This window comes from Salvelinus fontinalis, chromosome 21 (assembly GCF_029448725.1).
Source record: "Salvelinus fontinalis isolate EN_2023a chromosome 21, ASM2944872v1, whole genome shotgun sequence".
NCBI classification, from domain to species: Eukaryota; Metazoa; Chordata; class Actinopteri; order Salmoniformes; family Salmonidae; genus Salvelinus; species Salvelinus fontinalis.
The window spans coordinates 11,484,619-11,508,688 of record NC_074685.1 but is presented as its reverse complement, the minus strand read 5'-3'; the positions used below and the strand labels follow the sequence as shown (position 1 = coordinate 11,508,688).

The following is a 24,070-nucleotide window of genomic DNA, read 5'->3' as shown; positions in this document are numbered from 1 at the left end:
CGTGTGTCACGGTTTAACACAGACACACCGAGAAAATATATACAGATATACATACGTACCCATGCAAACACACACAGACACACAGTATAGTTTATGCAGTCACTTCCCACCTGATATTGGGAGGGGACTGGTGAAACAAAGAGAGGATCGTGGACACGTTTCAGAGAATATCTCTCACAAATGTGTCTTCTTTACATCCATCACTGTGCTCTCCAATAATATGACTCTACCTCCGAGTGCAGACGAGGCGAGGTCGTGATGTACAGTACCTGTCTGAAAATAGCCTGGTTTTTCTGGAAGAGAACTTAATGAGAGCGCCCTTTAACAACTCAGTGGCTGAACTGCTGTTATGATCTACTGCACTGTAAATTCCTCTCTACATCCAAAGAGAAGAAATGTATTTCTGTTCGGGTGTATCCCCCCCTCACCTCTCTACTAATCTAATAAATAGAATAAGAAAACTTGTAACAAAAATTGTTTCATATAAACAGCGCTTATTTTGAGATTACAAAAATGACTCCTTCAGACACAGCAGTAAGCATCGGCTTGCTTTGGTGTGTGCTGCCCTCTACTGAGCAATAAAGTTATGACAAATTAGTGGTACAGCCTGAATCAAAGCCCATACGTAAAAAGGTGTACTAGCAAAACACAACTATAAATTCTACAATAAAATATTGAGTCCAATGTAAGGATGCTAAAGTTGTTGTAGTCCAGAGACTATTAGGCTCATTGCAAAAGTATTTGTAGAATATAGTGAAACTCCAGCCCGGAATCATATTCAGTGTGGATTCCAGGATAGAAAAACTGCTTTTCAAAACAGTAGAGGAAGATGAAATTAAGTCAGAGGTGTCTTTGACTGTAAGACAATAGCTATTGATATCCTAGCCAATATGTTTTCAATGTCTCTAACTCCAGCGTTGACTTTACTATAATTTGCTAACATTTTCCTAGAATTTTTCCATGAGCTACTAGCATTCACGGAGAGATAGGCTATTCACTTCGTGTCCTCAGAATACACACTACTCTACTGACAGGCTGATATGAGGCTTTATCTCTTCTCTTCTCTCCAGCAGTTTCTCCTCTTTACTGATGTTCTGCTGATCCCCCTGGTGATTTTCTGGTGACCTCTCTTTGTTGTAGCGCCTGTTTTCCTCAGGGTACGTCACGGTCGACAGAGGCAGTCTGTGTATGGCTCTGGATTCAGTGGTGATGAGGAGGAAGGTGAGGGCGGACAGGCAGAAAGGCCAGGTGCATGCTGGTAGCCCAAACTGAAAACAACAGGTGATATGGCAGAAGTGGAGTTAAGAGATTGTATCAAGCATCTCAGAATAATAATTCTTATTTACCTATAATTTCTGTCTTTTACCTGGCACTCCTACTCTGAGATGCTTGATATGTACAACCCTAGGTATTGTTGATTGTCTACTGGGTGATGTAACAGACTCACTGACACTTCAGAAAATTGCCCTGGTTAGGTAAGAATGTTTCATACATTAATTCAGAAGTACCGCAGCTAATTATGGTATAGGGTCGGCTGCTTGTACTGCATTATGTAACCAAAAGCTCTCAACATAAAAGGAACCGGAAGACTAACCAATCAAAAATATGCACTCTTTATAGGCTGAAATTAATTTTTGTTTGACTTATTAGACAAGTACAGAGCATTCAAATTAGTGGCAGCAGTACATTAGATGTTGACCAAGAATTAAATAAAAATGTAAGAACTTACTATGGACATCAGATTTGAAATGGCCAAACTCATGTACGCACAGAAAAAGGCTGAAAGTAGAAAAAGAACAACTGGCTTCATTGAATGGGTGGTCATGAAGTAGACTGCTTGTCTGACAGCATTGAGTAAGGTGAAGGTGTTGTTTCTGAACCTACCACAGGTAATAGCCAGTAGATGACTCTGCCATGTCAATGCATAGAACACCCCTCCAATAGCGATGCAGGACAGACAACTGTTGTAGCCCCACAGTCCTGAGTAGATGTCCTCACGAGGAGCAGCTAGAACAAGACCTACATCGAATAGGACATACAATACAGCTAGGTCCAGATTTCCCTGCCCATGTGATTTGACCATGAAAAGCTCTGGGCCCTAGTACCTAGTTAAACTCCTGGCCCCAATTATAGCCTGTGATTAAAGAATTGCCAATATATGGCTTACATCTGCATTATTTTGCTTCACGATGATGCACAACAAATCAGCTTGGGATATGTTGAATTTAACTTCAAAATTGACTAATGAACACGAAAACAATAGCATACTTCCGATGTTTCTAATTCGGTGTACATAAAAAAAGTCATGTTCACAACTGTTATGCTCCCCAGTTATTTATTGAGACGCTAACGTAAGACAGTTTTTTAAAGAAGTACAGCTCCTATTGTGTTCTGTGATGCAACTTATACCACTCTCAGTTATATCTCTAAAGAGCATGTCCATTGGTATTGTTAATGAGTATAGCCATTAAAACCAAACGTGTTTTGTATCCCAATCAGTATTTCCACAGTATGTGCTGGGATTAGAGGTCAGGTGCACACAATTATTTGAGAGCAAGTCTCTTACCGGACACTACACCAACAATAGAGCCCAGTACAGCGTGCATGCAGATGGTTGGGGAGGAAAGCAGCAGGGCTATGATGAAGATTCCTCCAGTCCAGGGGCAGTCACAGCCGTACACCTGACCCACGCCAACTGGCACCGCCATCAAGAGCTGCACCAGGAAGTAACCAACAAGCAGTCTATCACCAACCACTGATCTATTTCCCTTCCTCACTTTGGGTTAGGATTGGGAGTAAGGTAATCTGATCCTAGATCTGTGGTTACTAGTCACTTCTACCTCATGGTAGCTAACACCACAAGCTACCATAATCCTACATCCACTCAATACACTTTTGTTAGAAATCTACATTTCCTGCTCTTGGAAAGTTCAGTGAAATTGTTTCATTGGACTATATCTGTGAGGATTATGTGTTTGACCTATTTTTGTTTCTTAATTGTTGAAGTGACAGAATCATCTAGAATATGTTGGAGAATTCGTTTAGAAACACACAAGGTTACAGTGTTGTGAGTCGGAGGCTGTCCTGATATGGACACCGTACAGGGTACTGTCCTACCTGAGGTATGCTTCGTTCTGCCAAGGTGGTGTTCAGATGGAGGGAGGACTTTGGCTGCATTAGCACCTGGGGAAAGCAGAAACTGGGGGTATTAGGATATTAGGAGGTGTGTGTGTGTGTGAGTGCATATGTATAAAACTGGCCTTCTTTAGACTAGTTGAGTATCTGGAGCATCAGCATTTGTGGGTTCGATTACAGACTCAAAGTTTCTCAAACTAGACACTCTAATGTACTTGTCCTCTTGCTCAGTTGTGCACCGGGGCCTCCCACTCTCTGTATTCTGGTTAGAGACAATTTGCGCTGTTTTGTGAAGGGAGTCGTACACAGCGTTGTACGAGATCTTCAGTTTCTTGGCAATTTCTTGCATGGAATAGCCTTCATTTCTCAGAACAAGAATAGACTGACGACTTTCAGAAGAAAGGTCTTTGTTTCTAGCCATTTTGAGTCTGTAATCGAACCTACAAATGCTGATGCTCCAGATACTCAACTAGTCTAAAGAAGGCCAGTTTTATTGCTTCTTTAATCAGGACAACAGTTTTCAGCTGTGCTAACATAATTGCAAAAGGGTTTTCTAATGATCAATTAGCCTTTTAAAATGATAAACTTGGATTAGCTAACACAACGTGCCATTGGAACACAGGAGTGATGGTTGCTGATAATGGGCCTCTGTACGCCTATGTAGATATTAAAAAAATATGTATCTGCCGTTTCCAGCTACAATAGTCATTTACAACATTAACAATGTCTACACTGTATTTCTGATCAATTTTATGTTATTGTAATAGACAATTCTTTTTAGATTTTCTTTCAAAAACAAGGACATTTGTAAGTGACAGCAAACTTTTGAACGGTAATGTACCTCTGTGTGTACGTGAGTATATTTTGGGCCTACCTCTGGAAAGTAAGGGTGGTTAGACCCCATGGCAGCCATGTGCAAACACACAAGGATGTTGAATGGTAGAGTGAACACAGGGAGGTCCCATTTGCTGAACACTGATCCCAGGGCACTGGAGACTATGGGACTGCACAGGAACAGGAAGTGAAGAACACACAACAAGAAGCTTGAAAAATGATCATAATCAGGTAGAGGAAAAAAGGAAATGGAGGGTTGGATCATTATTTAGAAGTTAGGGTGTTTCAGTTGAATTCAATTTTAGCTTTGTTTCAGTTGGCTGTGAACACATTGGACAATAGTGCAATATTGCATACAGTGTTTTTAAGGAGATATACAAAATAGGTCTGCTGAAACTTTTGAGGCCTACATGGATATACCTGGCTACCATACTCTGCACTGGAGCCTGCACTGGGGCATTATCTGAGCAGACACCTGCCTACTGCTGCTTTCATACTTCCACTTGACATTGTGTCTTGGATGTTTTTAAACTACTGCCAAACTTGAACTCCACTTGGTTTAACCTACTTGGATTTACTCTCTTTGACTCTCCCGTGGCCCGGTGTAGCGCTTGCCTCCCTCCCATCTTCCACCGGCTTGTACTGGAAACTACAGTCGTGGCCAAAAGTTGAGAATGACACAAATATTAATTTTCACAAAGTCTGCTGCCTCAGTTTGTATGATGGCAATTTGCATATATCCCAGAATGTTATGAAGAGTGATCAGATGAATTGCAATTAATTGCAAAGTTCCTCTTTGCCATGCAAATGAACTGAATCCCCCCAAAAACATTTCCACTGCATTTCAGCCCTGCCACAAAAGGACCAGCTGACATCATGTCAGTGATTCTCTCGTTAACACAGGTGTGAGTGTTGACGAGGACAAGGCTGTCATGCTGACAGAGTGAGTTCGATTAACAGACTGGAAGCTTCAAAAGGAGGGTGGGGCTTGGAATCATTGTTCTTCGTGCCGTCATCATTGCTTTGTACAAAAAGGGCTTCACAGGCATGGATATTGCTGCCAGTAAGATTGCACCTAAATCAACCATTTATCGGATCATCAAGAACTTCAAGGAGAGCGGTTCAATTGTTGTGAAGAAGGCTTCAGGCCGCCCAAGAAAGTCCAGCAAGCGCCAGGACCGTCTCCTAAAGTTGATTCATCTGCGGGATCGGGACACCACCAGTACAGAGCTTGCTCAGGAATGGCAGCAGGCAGGTGTGAGTGAATCTGCACGCACAGTGAGGCGAAGACTTTTGGAGGATGGCCTGGTGTCAAGAAGGGCAGCAAAGAAGCCACTTCTCTCCAGGAAAAACATCAGGGACAGACTGATATTCTGCAAAAGGTACAGGGATTAGACTGCTGAGGACTGGGGTAAAGTCATTTTCCCTGATGAATCCCCTTTACGATTGTTTGGGGCATCCGGAAAAAAGCTTGTCCGGAGAAGACAAGGTGAGCGCTACCATCAGTCCTGTGTCATGCCAACAGTAAAGCATCCTGAGACCATTCATGTGTGGGGTTGCTTCTCAGCCAAGGGAGTGGTCTCACTCACAATTTGCCTAAGAACACAGCCATGAATAAAGAATGGTACCAACACATCCTCCGAGAGCAACTTCTCCCAAACATCCAGAAACAGTTTGCTGATGAACAATGCCTTTTCCAGCATGATGGAGCACCTTGCCATAAGGCAAAAGTGATAACTAAGTGGCTCGGGGAACATAACATTGATATTTTGGGTCTATGGTCAGGAAACTCCCCAGACCTTAATCCCATTGAGAACTCGTGGTCAATCCTCAAGAGGCGGGTGGACAAACAAAAACCCACAAATTCTGACAAACTCCAAGCATTGATTATGCAAGAATGGGCTGCCATCAGTCAGGATGTGGCCCAGAAGTTAATTGACAGCATGCCAGGGCAGATTGCAGAGGTCTTGAAAAAGAAGGGTCAACACTGCAAATATTGACTCTTTGCATCAACTTCATGTAAATGTCAATAAAAGCCTTTGACACTTATGAAATGCTTGTAATTATACTTCAGTATTCCATAGTAACATCTGACAAAAACATCTAAAGACACTGAGACAGCAAACTTTGTGGAAATTAATATTTGTGTCATTCTCAAAACTTTTAGCCATGACTGTATACCCCCTCCAATGTGCTTCTCTCCTGGCTATCATACAGGTAACATGTCCTCCGTTGCGTTACTGTTTTGATGGGCCCCAGAATTTAATTGCATTGAGTACAGTGGCTTGCAAAAGTTTTCACCCCCTTGGCATTTTTCCTATTTTGTTGCCTTACAACCTGGAATTACAATGTATTTTTTGGGGGGTTTGTATCATTTGATTTACACAACATGACTACCACTTTGAAGATGCAAAGTATTTTTCGTTGTGAACAAACAAGAAATAAGACAAAAAAACAGAAAATTTGAGCTTGCATAACTATTCACCCCCCAAAGTCAATACTTTGTAGAGCCACCTTTGCAGAAATTACAGCTGCAAGTCTCTTGGGGTAGGTCTCTATAAGCTTGGTGCATTTAGCCACTGGGATTTTTGCCCATTCTTCAAGGCAAAACTGCTCCAGCTCGTTCAAGTTGGATGGGTTCCGCTGGTGTAGAGCAATCTTTAAGTCATACCACAGATTCTCAAATGGATTGAGGTCTGGGCTTTGACTAGGCCATTCCAAGACATTTAAAAATATGTTTCCTTTTAAACCACTCGAGTGTTGCTTTAGCAGTATGCTTAGGGTCCTTGTCCTGCTGAAAGGTGAACCTCCGTCCCAGTCTAAAACCTCTGGAAGACTGAAACAGGTTTCCCTCAGGAATTTCCCTGTATTTAGCGCCATCCATCATTCCTTCAATTCTGAACAGTTTCCCAGTCCCTGCCGATGAAAAACATCCCCACAGCATGATGCTGCCACCACCATGCTTCACTGTGGATATGGTGTTCCCGGGTGATGAGAGGTGTTGGGTTTGCGCCAGACATAGCATTTTACTTGATGGCCAAAAAGCAAAAAAAAAATTTGTCTGACCAGAGTACATTCTTCCATATGTTTGGGGAGTTTCCCACATGCCTTTTGGCAAACACCAAACGTGTTTGTTTATTTTTTTCTTTAGGCAATGGCTTTTTTCTGGACACTCTTTCGTAGAGCCCAGCTCGGTGGAGTGTACAGCTTAAAGTGGTCCTGTGGACAGACACTCCAATCTCCCCTGTGGAGCTTTGCAGCTCCTTCAGGGTTATCTTTGGTCTCTTTGTTGCCTCTCTGATTAACGCCCTCCTTGCCTGGTCTATGAGTTTGTGGACGGCCCTCTCTTGGCAGGTTTGTTGTGGTGCCATATTCTTTCAATTTTTTATTGATGTATTTAATGGTGCTCAGTGCGATGTTCAAAGTTTCAGATGTTTTTTTATAGCCCAACCTTGATCTGTTCTTCTCCACAACTTTGTCCCTGACCTGTTTGGAGAGTTCCTTGGTCTTGGTGGGGCCCCTTGCCTAGTGGTGTTGCAGACTATGGGGCCTTTCAGAATAGGTGTGTATATATACTGAGATCATGTGACAGATCATGTGGCATTTAGATTGCACACAGGTGAACTTTATTTAACTAATTATGTGACTTCTGAAGGTAATTGGTTGCACCAGATCTTATTTAGGGGCTTCATAGCAAAGGGGGTGAATACATATGCACGCACCACTTTTCCATTTTTTTAAACAAGTAATTTTTTTCATTTCACTTCACCAATTGGGACTATTTTGTGTATGTCAATTACATGAAATCCAAATGAAAATCAATTTAAATTACAGGTTGTAATGCAACAAAATAGGAAAAACGCCAAGGGGGATGAATACTTTTGCAAGGCACTAAGTTACCGCTCTCTCCTTGCTGTTGTAATGCTGGCCAGTTTTGTGCCTTGGTTGTATTTATTGTGGGTGCTAGTGCTGGATGGTTTCTAGTCTGTGGTTGGGTTCTGGCTTGCTGCCTATAACTGTGGTGATCCTACACACTGTGTGATTCAATCTAACTATTACACTGTGTGGATTGACTTTTAGCTGATTCTTCGCCAACCTATTTTATTTGTGTGGATTTTAACTGACTTTTTCAAAATGGCATCTACCACTTTCCGCCATTTGGGGAAACTGACTTTTCCCAGATTGGTGGTTACCACCTTCAGAGACTACATTGATCGTTTCATCTCATGTAGGAGCTGCACCTATTTTACACTGTTCTGGGAAAATATTGACCGGACAAATTCCCAATGTGATAACTGTCAGCTTATTGAGGAATATGTATGAGCTGGGCATCCAGAGTAAGCAAATTGAGTCATTGCAGTATATCCTGGATAGGTTCCACTAAGACCTTTTCTACTCCTCAGCCTAGTCGTTGTGCCACTGCCTCGCCAATGTGTCGCCACTCTCCGATTGACTGGCCAGGACTGCCCTGCTGTCATGACATTGGCCTGTTGGGGGAGGTTTATGACCCCCATAAATACCTTTCCCCTTTTTCCTCTCTCTACTCTACCGATGTGACTATTGAAAATCCCTTTGTTAAAATAGAGAGTCTGGGAACATCAAAAGGTGGGAAACGGAACCCTATTTCGGTAATCCAACCAGTTGAAAATATGTGTTGGTACTTAATGAATATGATGTCAGATCTGTTGGCGTCTGAGACATTATTACTGATGATAGGACGACAAACTGTATCTTGGAAAGTCTACACATTCTAGTTATCATCATATTCACATGGAATTGTTGCACAATTTATATGTTTAAATATGAAACTATTTGTGAAAAGATGAAATGTAATTTTAGCTTCTAAATGAGAGAATTGGTTTTCATGAGTGAACTATGCTCAACTTAGTGGCCCCGCCCATGTGAACAGACATTGGTTGTAAACTATGAAACACAGCCCTCTCTTCCAACCCTATATAAGCCCCTTTACGAAAATGTAACTTTCTGTTCGAAGGATGTGAGGACTTGCGTTAAAAGGACAAGATCACCTACAGAACTAAGCCAACCTCAGCGTGAGCTCTGGTTGAACGACAAGAACCTAACGAAATTAGCATCAAATTTCAACGTAAAGATGATGATCAACACGCCGAAAGGATGAATTTCGACTATACTAGCCAGAATATAGCATGAGCTTAAATTATGGCAACTTGGTATGAACTTTGAACTCTTATTCACTAAAGAAGTGATACCTGCTAGCCGTTGCGTTAGCAACCACAGCTGTAAACGTGAGCTAGGAGAGGACAGACAGAGTATCCATTCTACCACGCTCCAGTTCACCACTAGACATTCTTCAGAGGACAAGAGATCCATGCTGGACAACCCGGCCTTCTACCTACGACCAATCTACCGAAGCGCAACTCAGAGTAAATATTTATTGCATTTTCCTTTTTCAAATGGGCGGTTATTTAGAATGCATAAGATACTGTATTTACGATAGCATAGCTGCCTACGGGCCGATAGAGAGAAAATATTTTTGTTCCTTAGTCTTCCCGCTCTTTCATTCAAAACCCAACCCCCTTTCTTTGTGTAAACAGCCGTCATATCTGTTCCGTCCGCTAGGGACGTTTTCCTTTATGACATAATTTGTAATCAATGTATGATCCATTCTGTGTAGATGTAATTCTTTGTGATTATTTAGGTATTTAGTAAATAAATAATTAAACCAAATTTTGTATTGCTGATTCATCTTGTTAGCCAGGGTTCGTGAAGATAACCAAGAATTTACAACTTTCAGATGAGACTGAATAAAGTGACGATTAAATATTAACCGCTACTGATGTAAAAGATTACCAGGTCTTTAAGAGTTTATTTGGAAGATAACAGCTCTATAAACATTATTTTGTGGTGCCCCGACTTTCTAGTTAATTACATTTACCTGATTAGTTTAATCAGGTAATATTAATTACAGAGAAATTATTTTATAGAATAGCATGTCATTCTTAATCCGGCATAGCCAAAGACACGACACTGCAGAGACCCCTACTAGACTAGTAAATATACAATTTTGTGTTCAAATTATATAAAAAAGGGTAAATGAGAGCTAATGAAACAGGATTTTATTGAGCTGATCAGCACCCTGAAAGGCTCTGAAAAGCAGCCGATTATCTGTGGTCCCGTGCCATCGCTGGTTCAGCAGGCTCTTAGCACTTCATATCTGGCTTAAAAACTACTGCCACTGTTTGCATACATTTTATTGACAATTTCGACACTTTTTGGAAACAAAAAGAATTCTCTACCGAGAGATGATGGACTCCTTCCAAACCATCTAAGAGCCCGGACTCTCTCTTCACATTTGAAGGCCGCGTTAAGATATTAACCCAGGGACAGACCAAGCCCCACTCAGGTAATACCTCCCATCCTTTCTAAGCGTTATCATCGTACTTTTGTCTATACTGCCAGGGGTGTATTCATTTGAACTCCACTCTTAGATCTGCTATTGTTAGCTCAAAAGAGAAAGCCCACTGGTCTGCTCACCCAGTGCCTTTAGTTCAAATATGAATTCCATAAACTTGAATACCCCCTAGGTTTTCAAATCACATAGGGCTTGGGCTGTTGCACTATAGCAACCAAATCCCATGTAAAGTCAGCTTATAACATTCCATCCTTGGTTACTCTGGTATTGGATGCAGCCTTAGGCCCTATGGTGCTAACCTTAGAAAAGTAATTACAATTTCTACTCCTTCCTCTATTACTACTAGGGATAGACGAAATGATGGAGTTCTATGCAATCTTATAGTTGTATCAATTATAATCAATATCAACCATAAGACAGGGCCTGCAACCGCCTGTTGAACGTAGCTTCTTTGAGTTGGAGACTCAATGCGACTTTAAAAATCGTAAATTACTTGGGTTGATGCATTTGAACATTAGCAGCTTACTTCATAAACTGGACAACATCATGATCTGGGCTATGCAGACTAATCCAGACATGCTGGTATTGGCTGAAACTTGGATCTATATTAATATTGAGAGTTGTAATATGTTCAGAGCTGACAGACAGGGTAGAGTCAGTGGCCATTCTTATTCAAAATTATTTCTCTGTCTCCTAACTGAAATCCATTTTCCTTGCCCAAAAATGTTAGCTACCATCTTTAAGGCTTTGTGTGGGGAAAAATGTATCTGTAACTGTTATAGGGGTCTACCGTCTTTTGTCTTATTTTATTAAATCAGAAGTTATTATCCTGGGTGTCTTTGCCCAAGACATTAGCGACCATTGCCCAGTTGTTTGTGTTAAAGGTGTGAGAATACAAAAATCTAAGCCTCATTTCATCACAAAGAGGAACTTGAAAAATTTCAGTGAACAGCTGAATCAGCTGAGACATTTAGCAGATGTCTTCAAATATCATGCTCCCTTCAAAACATGAAGGGTTAAAGGTAGATTGAATGCCTGGTACACTCTGGAATGATCAGAAGTCATTCATAAAAGAGATGATGCTTGGGTCAAGGCCAGGAACACAGGCTTTCAGTGTCTTGTACCAGCGTCTTGCACTGATGCAGTGTCTTGTACCAGCATCTTGCACTGATGCAGTGTCTTGTACCAGCGTCTTGCACTGACGCAGTGTCTTAGACCGCTGCGCCACTACTTCCTCCTCTCTGCCACAACAAATTACTTCAGACACTGGACTTATTACAGGAAAAATTGCCATCGTTGATGCGTTTAATCACCATTTTATTTCAGCAGGCTCTCTCTTGGAAAGAACTTCTAAGCCTATTCACAATGATATTGGTCTGGATGCTGATTGGGGAAACTTGCTGAATGATCAGAGAAATGATAGTCAAAGCTTTTCTTTTAGGCTATTTACAGAAAAATAACTAATGGATGCTTTGCTAGCAATAGACAAGAAATCAACAGGGGCTGACCAATTGGATCCTGCCTACTTAACTGTGCAGCGCCCATCATTGTTGGCTCAATAACCCACATTTATTAAACATGATCTTAATCATTATCACACCATTTCAAGGCTTCCTTTTCTAGCTAAGATTCCCGAATCCTTGGTAAATGTATAACTTTGCTCTTTATTTATCTGAGAAATATATTTAGAATGTAAACCAATCCGGGTTTAGGCCTGGGCAGAGTGCTATTACAGCAACAACTTTAGTTGTTAATGATCTTGTCAATGCTTTAGACACTCAAATTAAATGTGCAGCTTTGTTTGTGGACCTGTCTAAAGCGTTTGATACTGTTGCTCATGTTCTTTTATTGAATAAGTTGTCTACGCAAGGCCTGAACTCTGACTGTTCATGGTTATATTAGTGCCAGAACTCAGGCCATGGTGATTGATGGGGTTGTCTGAATTTTTGAAGTACATGAAGGTGTACCACAGGGATCAATTTAGTGACCTGTTCTCTTCACTATTTATATAAACACCATTGGTCAATCTGTTAAAAATGTGACTTTTAAAAAACATAGATGAGCTGGTTAAGAAGCTAAGATTAAAGTTTTTTTTTTCTCAACAGAATCAGATGGTGCCTTTTTTTAAGCAGTAGGAAGTAAATGATTCAGTCAACCTTTGTTCTTGATTATTTTGATATTATTTATTCTACTACACTTAAACCTTTGTTCTTGATTATTTTGATATTATTTATTCTACTACTCTTAAACCTTTGTTCTTGATTATTTTGATATTATTTATGATACTACTCTTAAACCTTTGTTCTTGATTATTTTGATATTATTTATGATCCTACTCTTAAACCTTTGGATGCCGTCTACCATATCTACGTTTTGTTACAGGTGACAGTTCTGATCCTAATCACTGCATACTGTATCAAAAGGTTGGCTGGACTTCGCTAAAGACCCGTAGATCTCTACATTACTTCCTTGTTGGCCCTACTTCATTAACTTCCGTCTTATCTAATTTTGCTGTTGAAGTGTAGACACCCGAGTTGCCTAACCCGTTCACAGGATTGGTTAACTCTTGATGTTCCTAGGGTCTCCACCGAGCTAAGTAAATCTGCATTTTGTTTTTTTGCTATTTGTTTTCACCCCTTTTTCTCCTCAATTGGTAGTTAGTCTTGTCCTATCGCTGCAACTCCCATACGGACTCGGGAGAGGCGAAGGTCGGGAGCCGTGCGTCCTCCAAAACACAACCCAACCAAGCCGCACTGCTTCTTGACACAATGCCCACTTAACTCGGAAGCCAGCTGCACCAATGTGTCGGAGGAAACACCGTACACCTGGCAACCGTGTCAGCATGCATGTGCCCGGCCCGCCACAGGAGTCGCTAGAGCGCGATGGGACAAGGACATCCCGGCCAGGCCAAACCCTCCCCTAATCTGGATGACACTGGGCCAATAGAGCCCTGCCCCATTGGTCTCCCAGTTACGGCCGGCTGTGACAGAGTCTGGACTTGAACCAGGAGCTCTAGTGGCACAGCTAGCACTGTGATGCAGTGTCTTAGACCACTGCGCCACTTGGGAGGCCCTGCATTTAGTTTTAAAATGCACCATATTGCTGGAACAAAATTCTACATACATTTCATCTTGATATTCTGGTGTCATTCAGGCAATTTAAAGTATTACATTTACATTACATTTAAGTCATTTAGCAGACGCTCTTATCCAGAGCGACTTACAAATTGGTGCATTCACCTTATGACATCCAGTGGAACAGCCACTTTACAAACAGTGCATCTAAATCTTTTAAGGGGGGGGGTCAGAAGGATTACTTTATCCTATCCTAGGTATTCCTTAAAGAGGTGGGGTTTCAGGTGTCTCCGGAAGGTGGTGATTGACTCCGCTGTCCTGGCGTCGTGAGGGAGTTTGTTCCACCATTGGGGGGCCAGAGCAGCGAACAGTTTTGACTGGGCTGAGCGGGAACTGTATTTCCTCAGTGGTAGGGAGGCGAGCAGGCCAGAGGTGGATGAACGCAGTGCCCTTGTTTGGGTGTAGGGCCTGATCAGAGCCTGGAGGTACTGAGGTGCCGTTCCCCTCACAGCTCCGTAGGCAAGCACCATGGTCTTGTAGCGGATGCGAGCTTCAACTGGAAGCCAGTGGAGAGAGCGGAGGAGCGGAGTGACGTGAGAGAACTTGGGAAGGTTGAACACCAGACGGGCTGCGGCGTTCTGGATGAGTTGTAGGGGTTTAATGGCACAGGCAGGGAGCCCAGCCAACAGCGAGTTGCAGTAATCCAGACGGGAGATGACAAGTGCCTGGATTAGGACCTGCGCCGCTTCCTGTGTGAGGCAGGGTCGTACTCTGCGGATGTTGTAGAGCATGAACCTACAGGAACGGGCCACCGCCTTGATGTTAGTTGAGAACGACAGGGTGTTGTCCAGGATCACGCCAAGGTTCTTAGCACTCTGGGAGGAGGACACAATGGAGTTGTCAACCGTGATGGCGAGATCATGGAACGGGCAGTCCTTCCCCGGGAGGAAGAGCAGCTCCGTCTTGCCGAGGTTCAGCTTGAGGTGGTGATCCGTCATCCACACTGATATGTCTGCCAGACATGCAGAGATGCGATTCGCCACCTGGTCATCAGAAGGGGGAAAGGAGAAGATTAATTGTGTGTCGTCTGCATAGCAATGATAGGAGAGACCATGTGAGGTTATGACAGAGCCAAGTGACTTGGTGTATAGCGAGAATAGGAGAGGGCCTAGAACAGAGCCCTGGGGGACACCAGTGGTGAGAGCGCGTGGTGAGGAGACAGATTCTCGCCACGCCACCTGGTAGGAGTGACCTGTCAGGTAGGACGCAATCCAAGCGTGGGCCGCGCCGGAGATGCCCAACTCGGAGAGGGTGGAGAGGAGGATCTGATGGTTCACAGTGTCGAAGGCAGCCAGGAGAGAGAGTTAGCTTTAGCAGTGCGGAGCGCCTCCGTGATACAGAGAAGAGCAGTCTCAGTTGAATGACTAGTCTTGAAACCTGACTGATTTGGATCAAGAAGGTCATTCTGAGAGAGATAGCAGGAGAGCTGGCCAAGGACGGCACGTTCAAGAGTTTTGGAGAGAAAAGAAAGAAGGGATACTGGTCTGTAGTTGTTGACATCGGAGGGATCGAGTGTAGGTTTTTTCAGAAGGGGTGCAACTCTCGCTCTCTTGAAGACGGGAGGGACGTAGCCAGCGGTCAGGGATGAGTTGATGAGCGAGGTGAGGTAAGGGAGAAGGTCTCCGGAAATGGTCTGGAGAAGAGAGGAGGGGATAGGGTCAAGCGGGCAGGTTGTTGGGCGGCCGGCCGTCACAAGACGCGAGATTTCATCTGGAGAGAGAGGGGAGAAAGAGGTCAGAGCACAGGGTAGGGCAGTGTGAGCAGAACCAGCGATGTCGTTTGACTTAGCAAACGAGGATCGGATGTCGTCGACCTTCTTTTCAAAATGGTTGACGAAGTCATCTGCAGAGAGGGAGGAGGGGGGGGGAGGGGGAGGAGGATTCAGGAGGGAGGAGAAAGTGGCAAAGAGCTTCCTAGGGTTAGAGGCAGATGCTTGGAATTTAGAGTGGTAGAAAGTGGCTTTAGCAGCAGAGACAGAAGAGGAAAATGTAGAGAGGAGGGAGTGAAAGGATGCCAGGTCCGCAGGGAGGCGAGTTTTCCTCCATTTCCGCTCGGCTGCCCGGAGCCCTGTTCTGTGAGCTCGCAATGAGTCGTCGAGCCACGGAGCGGGAGGGGAGGACCGAGCCGGCCTGGAGGATAGGGGACAAAGAGAGTCAAAGGATGCAGAAAGGGAGGAGAGGAGGGTTGAGGAGGCAGAATCAGGAGATAGGTTGGAGAAGGTTTGAGCAGAGGGGAGAGATGATAGGATGGAAGAGGAGAGAGTAGCGGGGGAGAGAGAGCGAAGGTTGGGACGGCGCGATACCATCCGAGTAGGGGCAGTGTGGGAAGTGTTGGATGAGAGCGAGAGGGAAAAGGATACAAGGTAGTGGTCGGAGACTTGGAGGGGAGTTGCAATGTGGTTAGTGGAAGAACAGCATCTAGTAAAGATGAGGTCAAGCGTATTGCCTGCCTTGTGAGTAGGGGGGGAAGGTGAGAGGGTGAGGTCAAAAGAGGAGAGGAGTGGAAAGAAGGAGGCAGAGAGGAATGAGTCAAAGGTAGACGTGGGGAGGTTAAAGTCGCCCAGAACTGTGAGAGGTGAGCCGTCCTCAGGAAAGGAGCTTATCAAGGCATCAAGCTCATTGATGAACTCTCCGAGGGAACCTGGAGGGCGATAAATGATAAGGTTGTTAAGTTTGAAAGGGCTGGTAACTGTGACAGCATGGAATTCAAAGGAGGCGATAGACAGATGGGTAAATGGGATGGGAGAAAGAGAGAATGACCACTTGGGAGAGATGAGGATCCCGGTGCCACCACCCCGCTGACCAGCTGCTCTCGGGGTGTGCGAGAACACGTGGGCGGACGAAGAGAGAGCAGTAGGAGTAGCAGTGTTATCTGTGGTGATCCATGTTTCCGTCAGTGCCAAGAAGTCGAGGGACTGGAGGGAGGCATAGGCTGAGATGAACTCTGCCTTGTTGGCCGCAGATCGGCAGTTCCAGAGGCTACCGGAGACCTGGAACTCCACGTGGGTCATGCGCGCTGGGACCACCAGATTAGGGTGGCCGCGGCCACGCGGTGTGAAGTGTTTGTATGGTCTGTGCAGAGAGGAGAGAACAGGGATAGACAGACACATAGTTGACAGGCTACAGGAGAGGCTACGCTAATGCAAAGGAGATTGGAATGACAAGTGGACTACACGTCTCGAATGTTCAGAAAGTTAAGCTTACGTAGCAAGAATCTTATTGACTAAGATGATTAAAATGATACAGTACTGCTGAAGTAGGCTAGTTGGCAGTGGCTGCGTTGTTGACACTACACTAATCAAGTCGTTCCGTTGAGTGTAATAGTTTCTACAATGCTGCTACAGTGCTGCTATTCGGTGGCTAGCTGGCTAGCTAGCAGTGTTGATTACGTTACGTTAAAAGAACGACAATAGCTGGCTAGCTAACCTAGAAAATCGCTCTAGACTACACAATTATCTTTGATACAAAGACGGCTATGTAGCTAGCTATGTAGCTAGCTACGATCAAACAAATCAAACCGTTGTACTGTAATGAAATGAAAATGTGATACTACCTGTGGAGCGAAGCGGAATGCGACCGGGTTGTTGAGTGCGGAAGTTCTATTCGGTAGACGTTGGCTAGCTGTTGGCTAGCTAGCAGTGTTTCCTACGTTAAGGACGACAAATAGCTTGCTAGCTAACCTCGGTAAATTAAGATAATCACTCTAAAACTACACACTCTGAACTACCCAATTATCTTGGATACGAAGACAGCAAAGACACTATGTAGCTAGCTAACACTACACTAATCAAGTCGTTCCGTTGAGTGTAATAGTTTCTACAGTGCTGCTATTCGGTAGACGGTGGACGTTTGCTAGCTGGCTAGCTGGCTAGCTGCTGGGCAGATAGCAGTGTAGACTGCGTTAGGACGACGAAATACGATAATTACGCAATTATCTTTGATACAAAGACGGCTATGTAGCTAGCTAAGAAGAAGTTGCTAAGATTAGACAAATCAAACCGTTGTACTATAATGAAATGTAATGAAATGTAATGAAAAGTTATACTACTATTCGGTAGACGGTGGACGTTTGCTAGCTGGCTAGCTGGCTAGCTGCTGGGCAGATAGCAGTGTGGACTACGATAGACGACGAAATACGATAATTACGCAATTATCTTAAATACACAGACGGCTATGTGGCTAGCTAAGAAGAAATTGCTAAGGTTAGACAAATCAAACCGTTGTACTATAATGAAATGTAATGAAAAGTTATACTACCTGCGGAGCGAATGCAAATGCGACCGCTCGCTCCAAACCGGAAGTTGATTCAAGATTTATTTATGGTGGTGATTCGTGATGTTTTATCTATCTATATATCTCTATATAGCGTTGAATTGTGTTTGGTAAATAAAGATAGAAATTGTTTTTAAAAAGTAGTGGTACTATTTAATTCAGTACAGATATGTGTAGGCGGCTTAACTTGTCCCATCCCCTGTCCCATACCCGGGGTAAGTTGTCCAAAAAAAGTGGGCTCCTGGCACAAGCTGCATTTTCAAAACTGGAATGTTTACATGAATTCTGATTATTTCCAGGGATAAACAACATCCAGAAATATATGTAGATATCTTTGTTAGAATACTATATTTCCCTTGATGGACTGATGCTGAATATTTTTATTTTATTAAATGTCTCAACTTGCCCCACTCTCCCCTACATTGATCAAAATACTGAGTACATTCTTACTGTAACATACCATAACATGGACATGAACATATTAGGGAGCAGAAGCCACCAGTACCAGTCCCCTTTGGCTGAGAAGACACACATCAGCATTCCAACCAGGGTCCCATTGTAGCCATATAAACCAGCAGATATGGCCCCCCTGAAGCACAGAAAACAAACAAATCAGAAAAGATACAGCTATAGAGAAATACAATGATATTGAGAAATGTTGGGTGCAAAAAAGACCAAGTGAGTGGGAGGGAAAGCAAGGTATTGCGAGAAATGATACATCTGGTGTGAGTTTCAGACTGAGACAAGCAGACTTCCCCACGCCAACCTCAGTTTGCAGAGCATATTCAAGATTACAACTCCCGAGGGGTATACTACAAACCAGGATCTATGAGTTAGCCAGCTAACTTTGATAAACATCTGGTTCATTAAGAAATCTACCATAGATATTTTTTGGTTGTTGTGTTAATTAGACCATGCCCATTTCAAGCTTATCCTTCTAAAAAAGCAAAAGACTAACTAATTGATCCTGCTTTGCAGCATACCCCTCTGGCTGTGTGAGACTTTTGCCAGGGATATTCATATTCGGCCTAAGTGGAAGTAGATTACTGGTCTTGCCATAGACTTACATGTTTTGTCTAATCAGGAGTGCAGACAGTGTGGAAGCGAGGGATCCTAGCAGTCCGTTCAGGCCCCACCAGGGGTTCTGCAGCACCAGGCCAAATGTGATGAGCAGCCCACTGAGGGGGTTGTTGACAAACATGACCTGGGCCACCCCACGTAGGACCCAGTCCACCACCTGGACCACCACAATCTGCCCTGCAGCAGTGCAACAGAGAAAGACAGACAGGCAGTCATTGATTGACCATTGTATCCACTCTCTGAATCAGTCTCTGATTAGAGGGTAAGGATGAAAACCTGGCTCACGTTCAGTGAGGAGTAAATGTTTGAAACAGCGTAAAACAGGGAGGGACTACCTAAACGTGTCTAATAAGAACACAGATTTACATTTCCCTCTGCAAAAGTTTTTGCTACAGTGTGCCTTACTTAACATGACCCAGCAGTGCAGGGGACTTTAAGGCCCGGAATTTTATATATTTCCTTTATCATATATTGAACATGTCTTACTTTTTATCCATTCTCCATACACACGCATGTCCCCAGTAAGCAGATTAAGTGCTCTGGAGAGATGGGATGTAAGAGTAGCCCCTTTCTCTACAGGCCTCGCCTCCTTCTCCATCGCTGGGGTCGTCATTAGTGGCTTCAATTCCTGCAGGGCAGCTATAATAATACACAGTAGATAACATTCAATAATTACATGTATTATATAATTACAGTATCTGGCCTAGGCCCAGACTGAGGTTCAGAATGTTCCCAAAACAATGTTCTAAGTTATCTGGATATGCTGTCATGACCATATTGTTGATTTACTAACTCCACAGTGGAGCAATAAAAGATAAATTCCAAACAATTGCAATGTGATACCTTTGGACAGAAATGTTTTTAAGATACTGTGCTGCTATACCATCTGGTTTGCAGTAAATTATTTGGTTTTGGCTGGATATCTGGAGCATGCTAACAGGGGTCCTACCTACCACTCCCACTGCTTGACCTCAACAATGCTAGCTAATGCTATTCAATAGATACTGCAAATCCACCGTTTGGGTCATTGGCTCTCTGGGTCCATAAACTACATTCAGAGTCAGGAATGTGAAACCCTGAACTAACACACCCAAGTCAAATAAGCAGCTAATCATGGTACAATCTAGTCAAGAGTTGGCCACCCGTGTTCTATGTTTCCATAAGATGAGGAGTCTTTGATATAGATGGGCTAACCTTTTAACACAGCATTTACCAGATGCATTGATCACTACACGAGTTACACAAACTATCTCTCTCACCTCAATTACCGTCAAAAGACTATTATTAGAATCAGCATTCCATATACGTAAAAGCAAATGACGTTTTGAAAAGTCCCATGAACTCCATAAACTAGATTAGCTACATCAGCTGTGTAGTGCTAGGGCAAAAACTAAAATGTGCTCCCTTTGGGGTTCCCAGGACTAAGTTTGGAAAACGCTGACATACATAATAGTTATTGGTATGTTGTTTTCAATGATAAATCAGTGTTACCTGTGATATATGAGCCAGGAATAGAAGTGTCCAGATCTCCATGAACAGTGACACTGTAATACCCGTAGTTTACTTTAGAGACAGTCGTGTGTCAACAACTCCTCCCCTCTACCCTCCCTCACACGTGCTATTCACAAAAGAAATAAAAATAACACACCACCTAACACACGCATACACACACACACACACGCACGCGCACGCACACGCGCACGCGCACGCACACGCGCACGCGCACGCACACACACACACACACACACACACACACACACACACACACACACACACACACACACACACACACACACACAGCTATGTTCTGTTATTCCACGTTGAGGTCAGTTTTATTCCTGCTGGATCTTAAATTAGCATAATTCTTTTTTAGGTCCTCAGTCAAAGGTTAAATCAGAGGTTTGATTCTGTTCCCACTCCATCTGGTGCCATTGCAGGTCATGCCCATAACTAATACTGCCCAATTTACTATAAGTTGCATTATCAAATGCTTTGCACACAAAAACATATGTACAGTGAAAAACACTTTCCACAAGCAATATATCCTAGTGTGGCAAAGCTTTAAAAGGGGGGCATATATCCTAGTGTGGCAAAGCTTTAAAAGGGGGGCATGACTTAGCAAGTATTACTTAGCAAGTATTACTGAACTCAAACCCAAATTAAGCGAATCATTATGTTAACCCCTCCTCAAGGAAACCAACCCCTCCAGTTACAGTATGTAAGGTACAGTAAGGTTATTCAGCACATAAACAGACATAGTTTAAACAAAGTTATTCATTCATTACACAACAATAGGAAATGGAAATAGTTCTCCCCAACTCACACCTATGATAATCTAGAGGTAAAACACATAAAACAGCCCAATTATGATATCATTATTATATTATCGGTTCATACAGTAACATGCATTCTCACCTAGTCAAGGATCTGACAAAAACGAGTCAAGATCATATTTAAAGCCAATCCATCAGTGAAAACAGAAAACCTAGAAATCCAGCAATTTGGTTGGATTTGTTTTTATTTGCGATACCCTGCATATAGGAAAATAACTTGTAATCTAATTATTCTCATAATCCACTCAGAGACTCTTGAACATAAATCCAGTTACCGTAAGTATTCAACGCCTCAAGAAAGATCCATTAACTCAGCGTCCCACTACTCTTCTGAGTGTCCTGTTTAAATCAGGGACTAGTAGCCTACTCTCCCGTTCAGATCCTCTAGGAATCTTATTCAATTATATGCCCTGCTCTCCCTATCTCTCCACTCTCATGCCATTCTCTTTCCCCCTCTCGCTGTCCTCTCCCCTCTCCCCACTCGCTGTCCTCTCCCCTCTCACTGTTCTCTCCCCTCTCACTGTCCTCTCCCCTCTCACTGTCCTCTCCCCTCTCACTGTCCTCTCCCCTCTCACTGTCCTCTCCCCTCTCACTGTCCTCTCCCCTCTCACTGTCCTCTCCCCTCTCACTGTCCTCTCCCCTCTCACTGTCCTCTCCGCTCTCCCTGTCCCTTGTTTCTCTACATTCTCTCCCCTGTCTCTCACCACCTTCTCTCCTTACCTTTACCCTGCATTTGGGAGACTTTCCTTCCAAGCAGCTAATCAGGGATCAGAATCCAGAATTGTTCTAAATCACCTCCGGTTTATTACTACCCCAGTGTGGTGGGCTTTCCTTCTTAACACTTTCAATAGCCGATTCCCAAAGAGTTTAACATAATTACAGTATAGAGATGAGGTATTTACCACCATTTTTGGTTAAGGCCGGTCAGGTTTTTTCCTGTACATGTGACCTGATCAAGGACATCTCTGGACTCCGGTATAAATAGAACGGTGAATTGAATTTTTTCAGGTAGTGATTATAATATATTATTGACTTATTAAACAAAACAAATTTGTCTGACTCATTGATATGACTTACTATGAAATTCCTAATACTATGATGTTTTTGCTCACTAAAGGCCAAGTGCAGTCAAACATTTTATTTTTATTTATTATTTTTGTTATGTATATTTCCACACTATGAGGTTGGAAAAATACTGTGAAATTGTGAAAATTATGATCATGCCGTTTTAGTGTAGGAACTGTTTGAAAACACTGCCTGGAATTTCAGCCTGTTTTGGTAGGATGGAGTTTTGGCCTGCCCTGTGACGTCTAGACCTGTTAGGTGGTGTGTTAATAGACCAATAAGAAATAGGCTGCCAATTACATCCTAGTTTTCAGTTTCCCCTCCCCACTCAGACCACTCCCAGACAGTCCTAGCAAAATTGTTGCTGGAGAAGTTTTTCTTTGCGAAGAAGTGATTTTTGTTTATTTTTGACCACTTTAATTGAAAACAATCACAGTAAGGTACTTAATTATTACCCATAAATGATTTGATATTGCGATAAAAACAGCTGCATTGGGCCTTTAAACATTTGTTGTATATTTTATGTATTAGCAGACTTTATGAATCAAATCAAGTTTATTTGTCACGTGCGCCGAATACAACAGGTGTAGACCTTACAGTGAAATGCTTACTTACAGGCTCTAACCAATAGTGCAAAAAAGGTATTAGGTGAACAATAGGTAAGTAAAGAAATAAAACAACAGTAAGAAGACAGGCTATATACAGTAGCGATGCCATAAAAGTAGCGAGGCTACATACAGACACCGGTTAGTCAGGCTGACTGAGGTAGTATGTACATGTAGGTATCGTTAAAGTGACTATGCATATATGATAAACAGAGAGTAGCAGCAGCGTAAAAGAGGGGTTGGGGGGTGGTGGGACACAATGCAGATAGCCCGGTTAGCCAATGTGCGGGAGCACTGGTTGGTCAGCCTCAATTGAGGTAATATGTACATAAATGTATAGTTAAAGTGACTATGCATATATGATAAACAGAGAGTAGCAGCAGCGTAAAAAGAGGGGTTGGGGGGGCACACAATGCAAATAGTCCGGGTAGCCATTTGATTACCTGTTCAGGTGTCTTATGGCTTGGGGATAAAAACTGTTGAGAAGCCTTTTTGTCCTAGACTTGGCACTCCGGTACCGCTTGCCATGCGGTAGTGTGGCTACCGCATGCCTGTGCCACATGGTCAATAATACTAGGTTAACAGGTTAAAGTCCTTGTTTCCTTACTTCTCTAAATATACAACAACGTGGTCAAATAAAAACAAATTTGGCCACATGAACTGAGAGACTGGTCGATGAAATTCTTGAGAAACAAGCAAGCAAGAAAAAACTTGTTACATTTTTAATTTAAAATTCTCTAGTCGATAACATTAAAGAATCAACATGAATTTCAAATATATACAGTGTACTCGGAAAGTATTCAGACCCCTTGACTTTTTCCACATTTTTTTTTACATGAATCTAAAATGGATTAAATAAAACAAGATGTTCACTAATCTACACACAATAACCCATAATAACAAAGTGAAAACAGGTTTTTAGATTTTTTGGCAAATTTACAAAACAACTAAAACAGAAATACCTTATTTACCGTACATAAGTATTCAGACCCTTTGCTATGAGACTCGAAATTGAGATCAGATGTATCCTGTTTTCATTGATCATCCTTGCTTCTACAAATTGTTTGGAGTCCACCTGTGGTAAATTCAATTGATTGGACATGATTTGGAAAGGCACACACCTGTCTATATAAGGTCCCACAGTTGACAGTGCATGTCAGAGCAAAAACTAAGGCACGAGGTTGAAGGAATTGTCCGTTGTGCGCCGAAACAGGAAATTGTC

General features: G+C 42.9%; 1 protein-coding gene across 5 annotated transcripts; it reads right to left on the bottom strand.

Annotated features, from left to right (window-relative positions):
* Positions 1 to 474: 474 nt before the first annotated feature.
* Positions 475 to 23,396, bottom strand: LOC129818163 (urea transporter 2-like). Of its 5 annotated transcripts, none has more exons than XM_055873820.1 (11): positions 23,292 to 23,396; positions 19,332 to 19,484; positions 18,833 to 19,022; positions 18,226 to 18,354; positions 4,538 to 4,618; positions 4,010 to 4,139; positions 3,118 to 3,183; positions 2,567 to 2,714; positions 1,885 to 2,019; positions 1,730 to 1,779; positions 475 to 1,268 (listed from the first exon to the last, which is right to left on the bottom strand). In XM_055873820.1, exons 2-11 carry the CDS (start codon positions 19,456 to 19,458, stop codon positions 1,020 to 1,022), a joined length of 1,305 nt encoding a protein of 434 aa, XP_055729795.1. In that variant the 5' UTR covers positions 19,459 to 19,484; positions 23,292 to 23,396; the 3' UTR covers positions 475 to 1,019. The 5 variants fall into 5 exon arrangements, with proteins under 5 accessions (XP_055729795.1, XP_055729796.1, XP_055729794.1 ...); XM_055873821.1 differs by lacking the exon at positions 23,292 to 23,396 and adding an exon at positions 21,454 to 21,608; XM_055873819.1 differs by lacking the exon at positions 23,292 to 23,396 and adding an exon at positions 20,337 to 20,440.
* Positions 23,397 to 24,070: the final 674 nt, after the last annotated feature.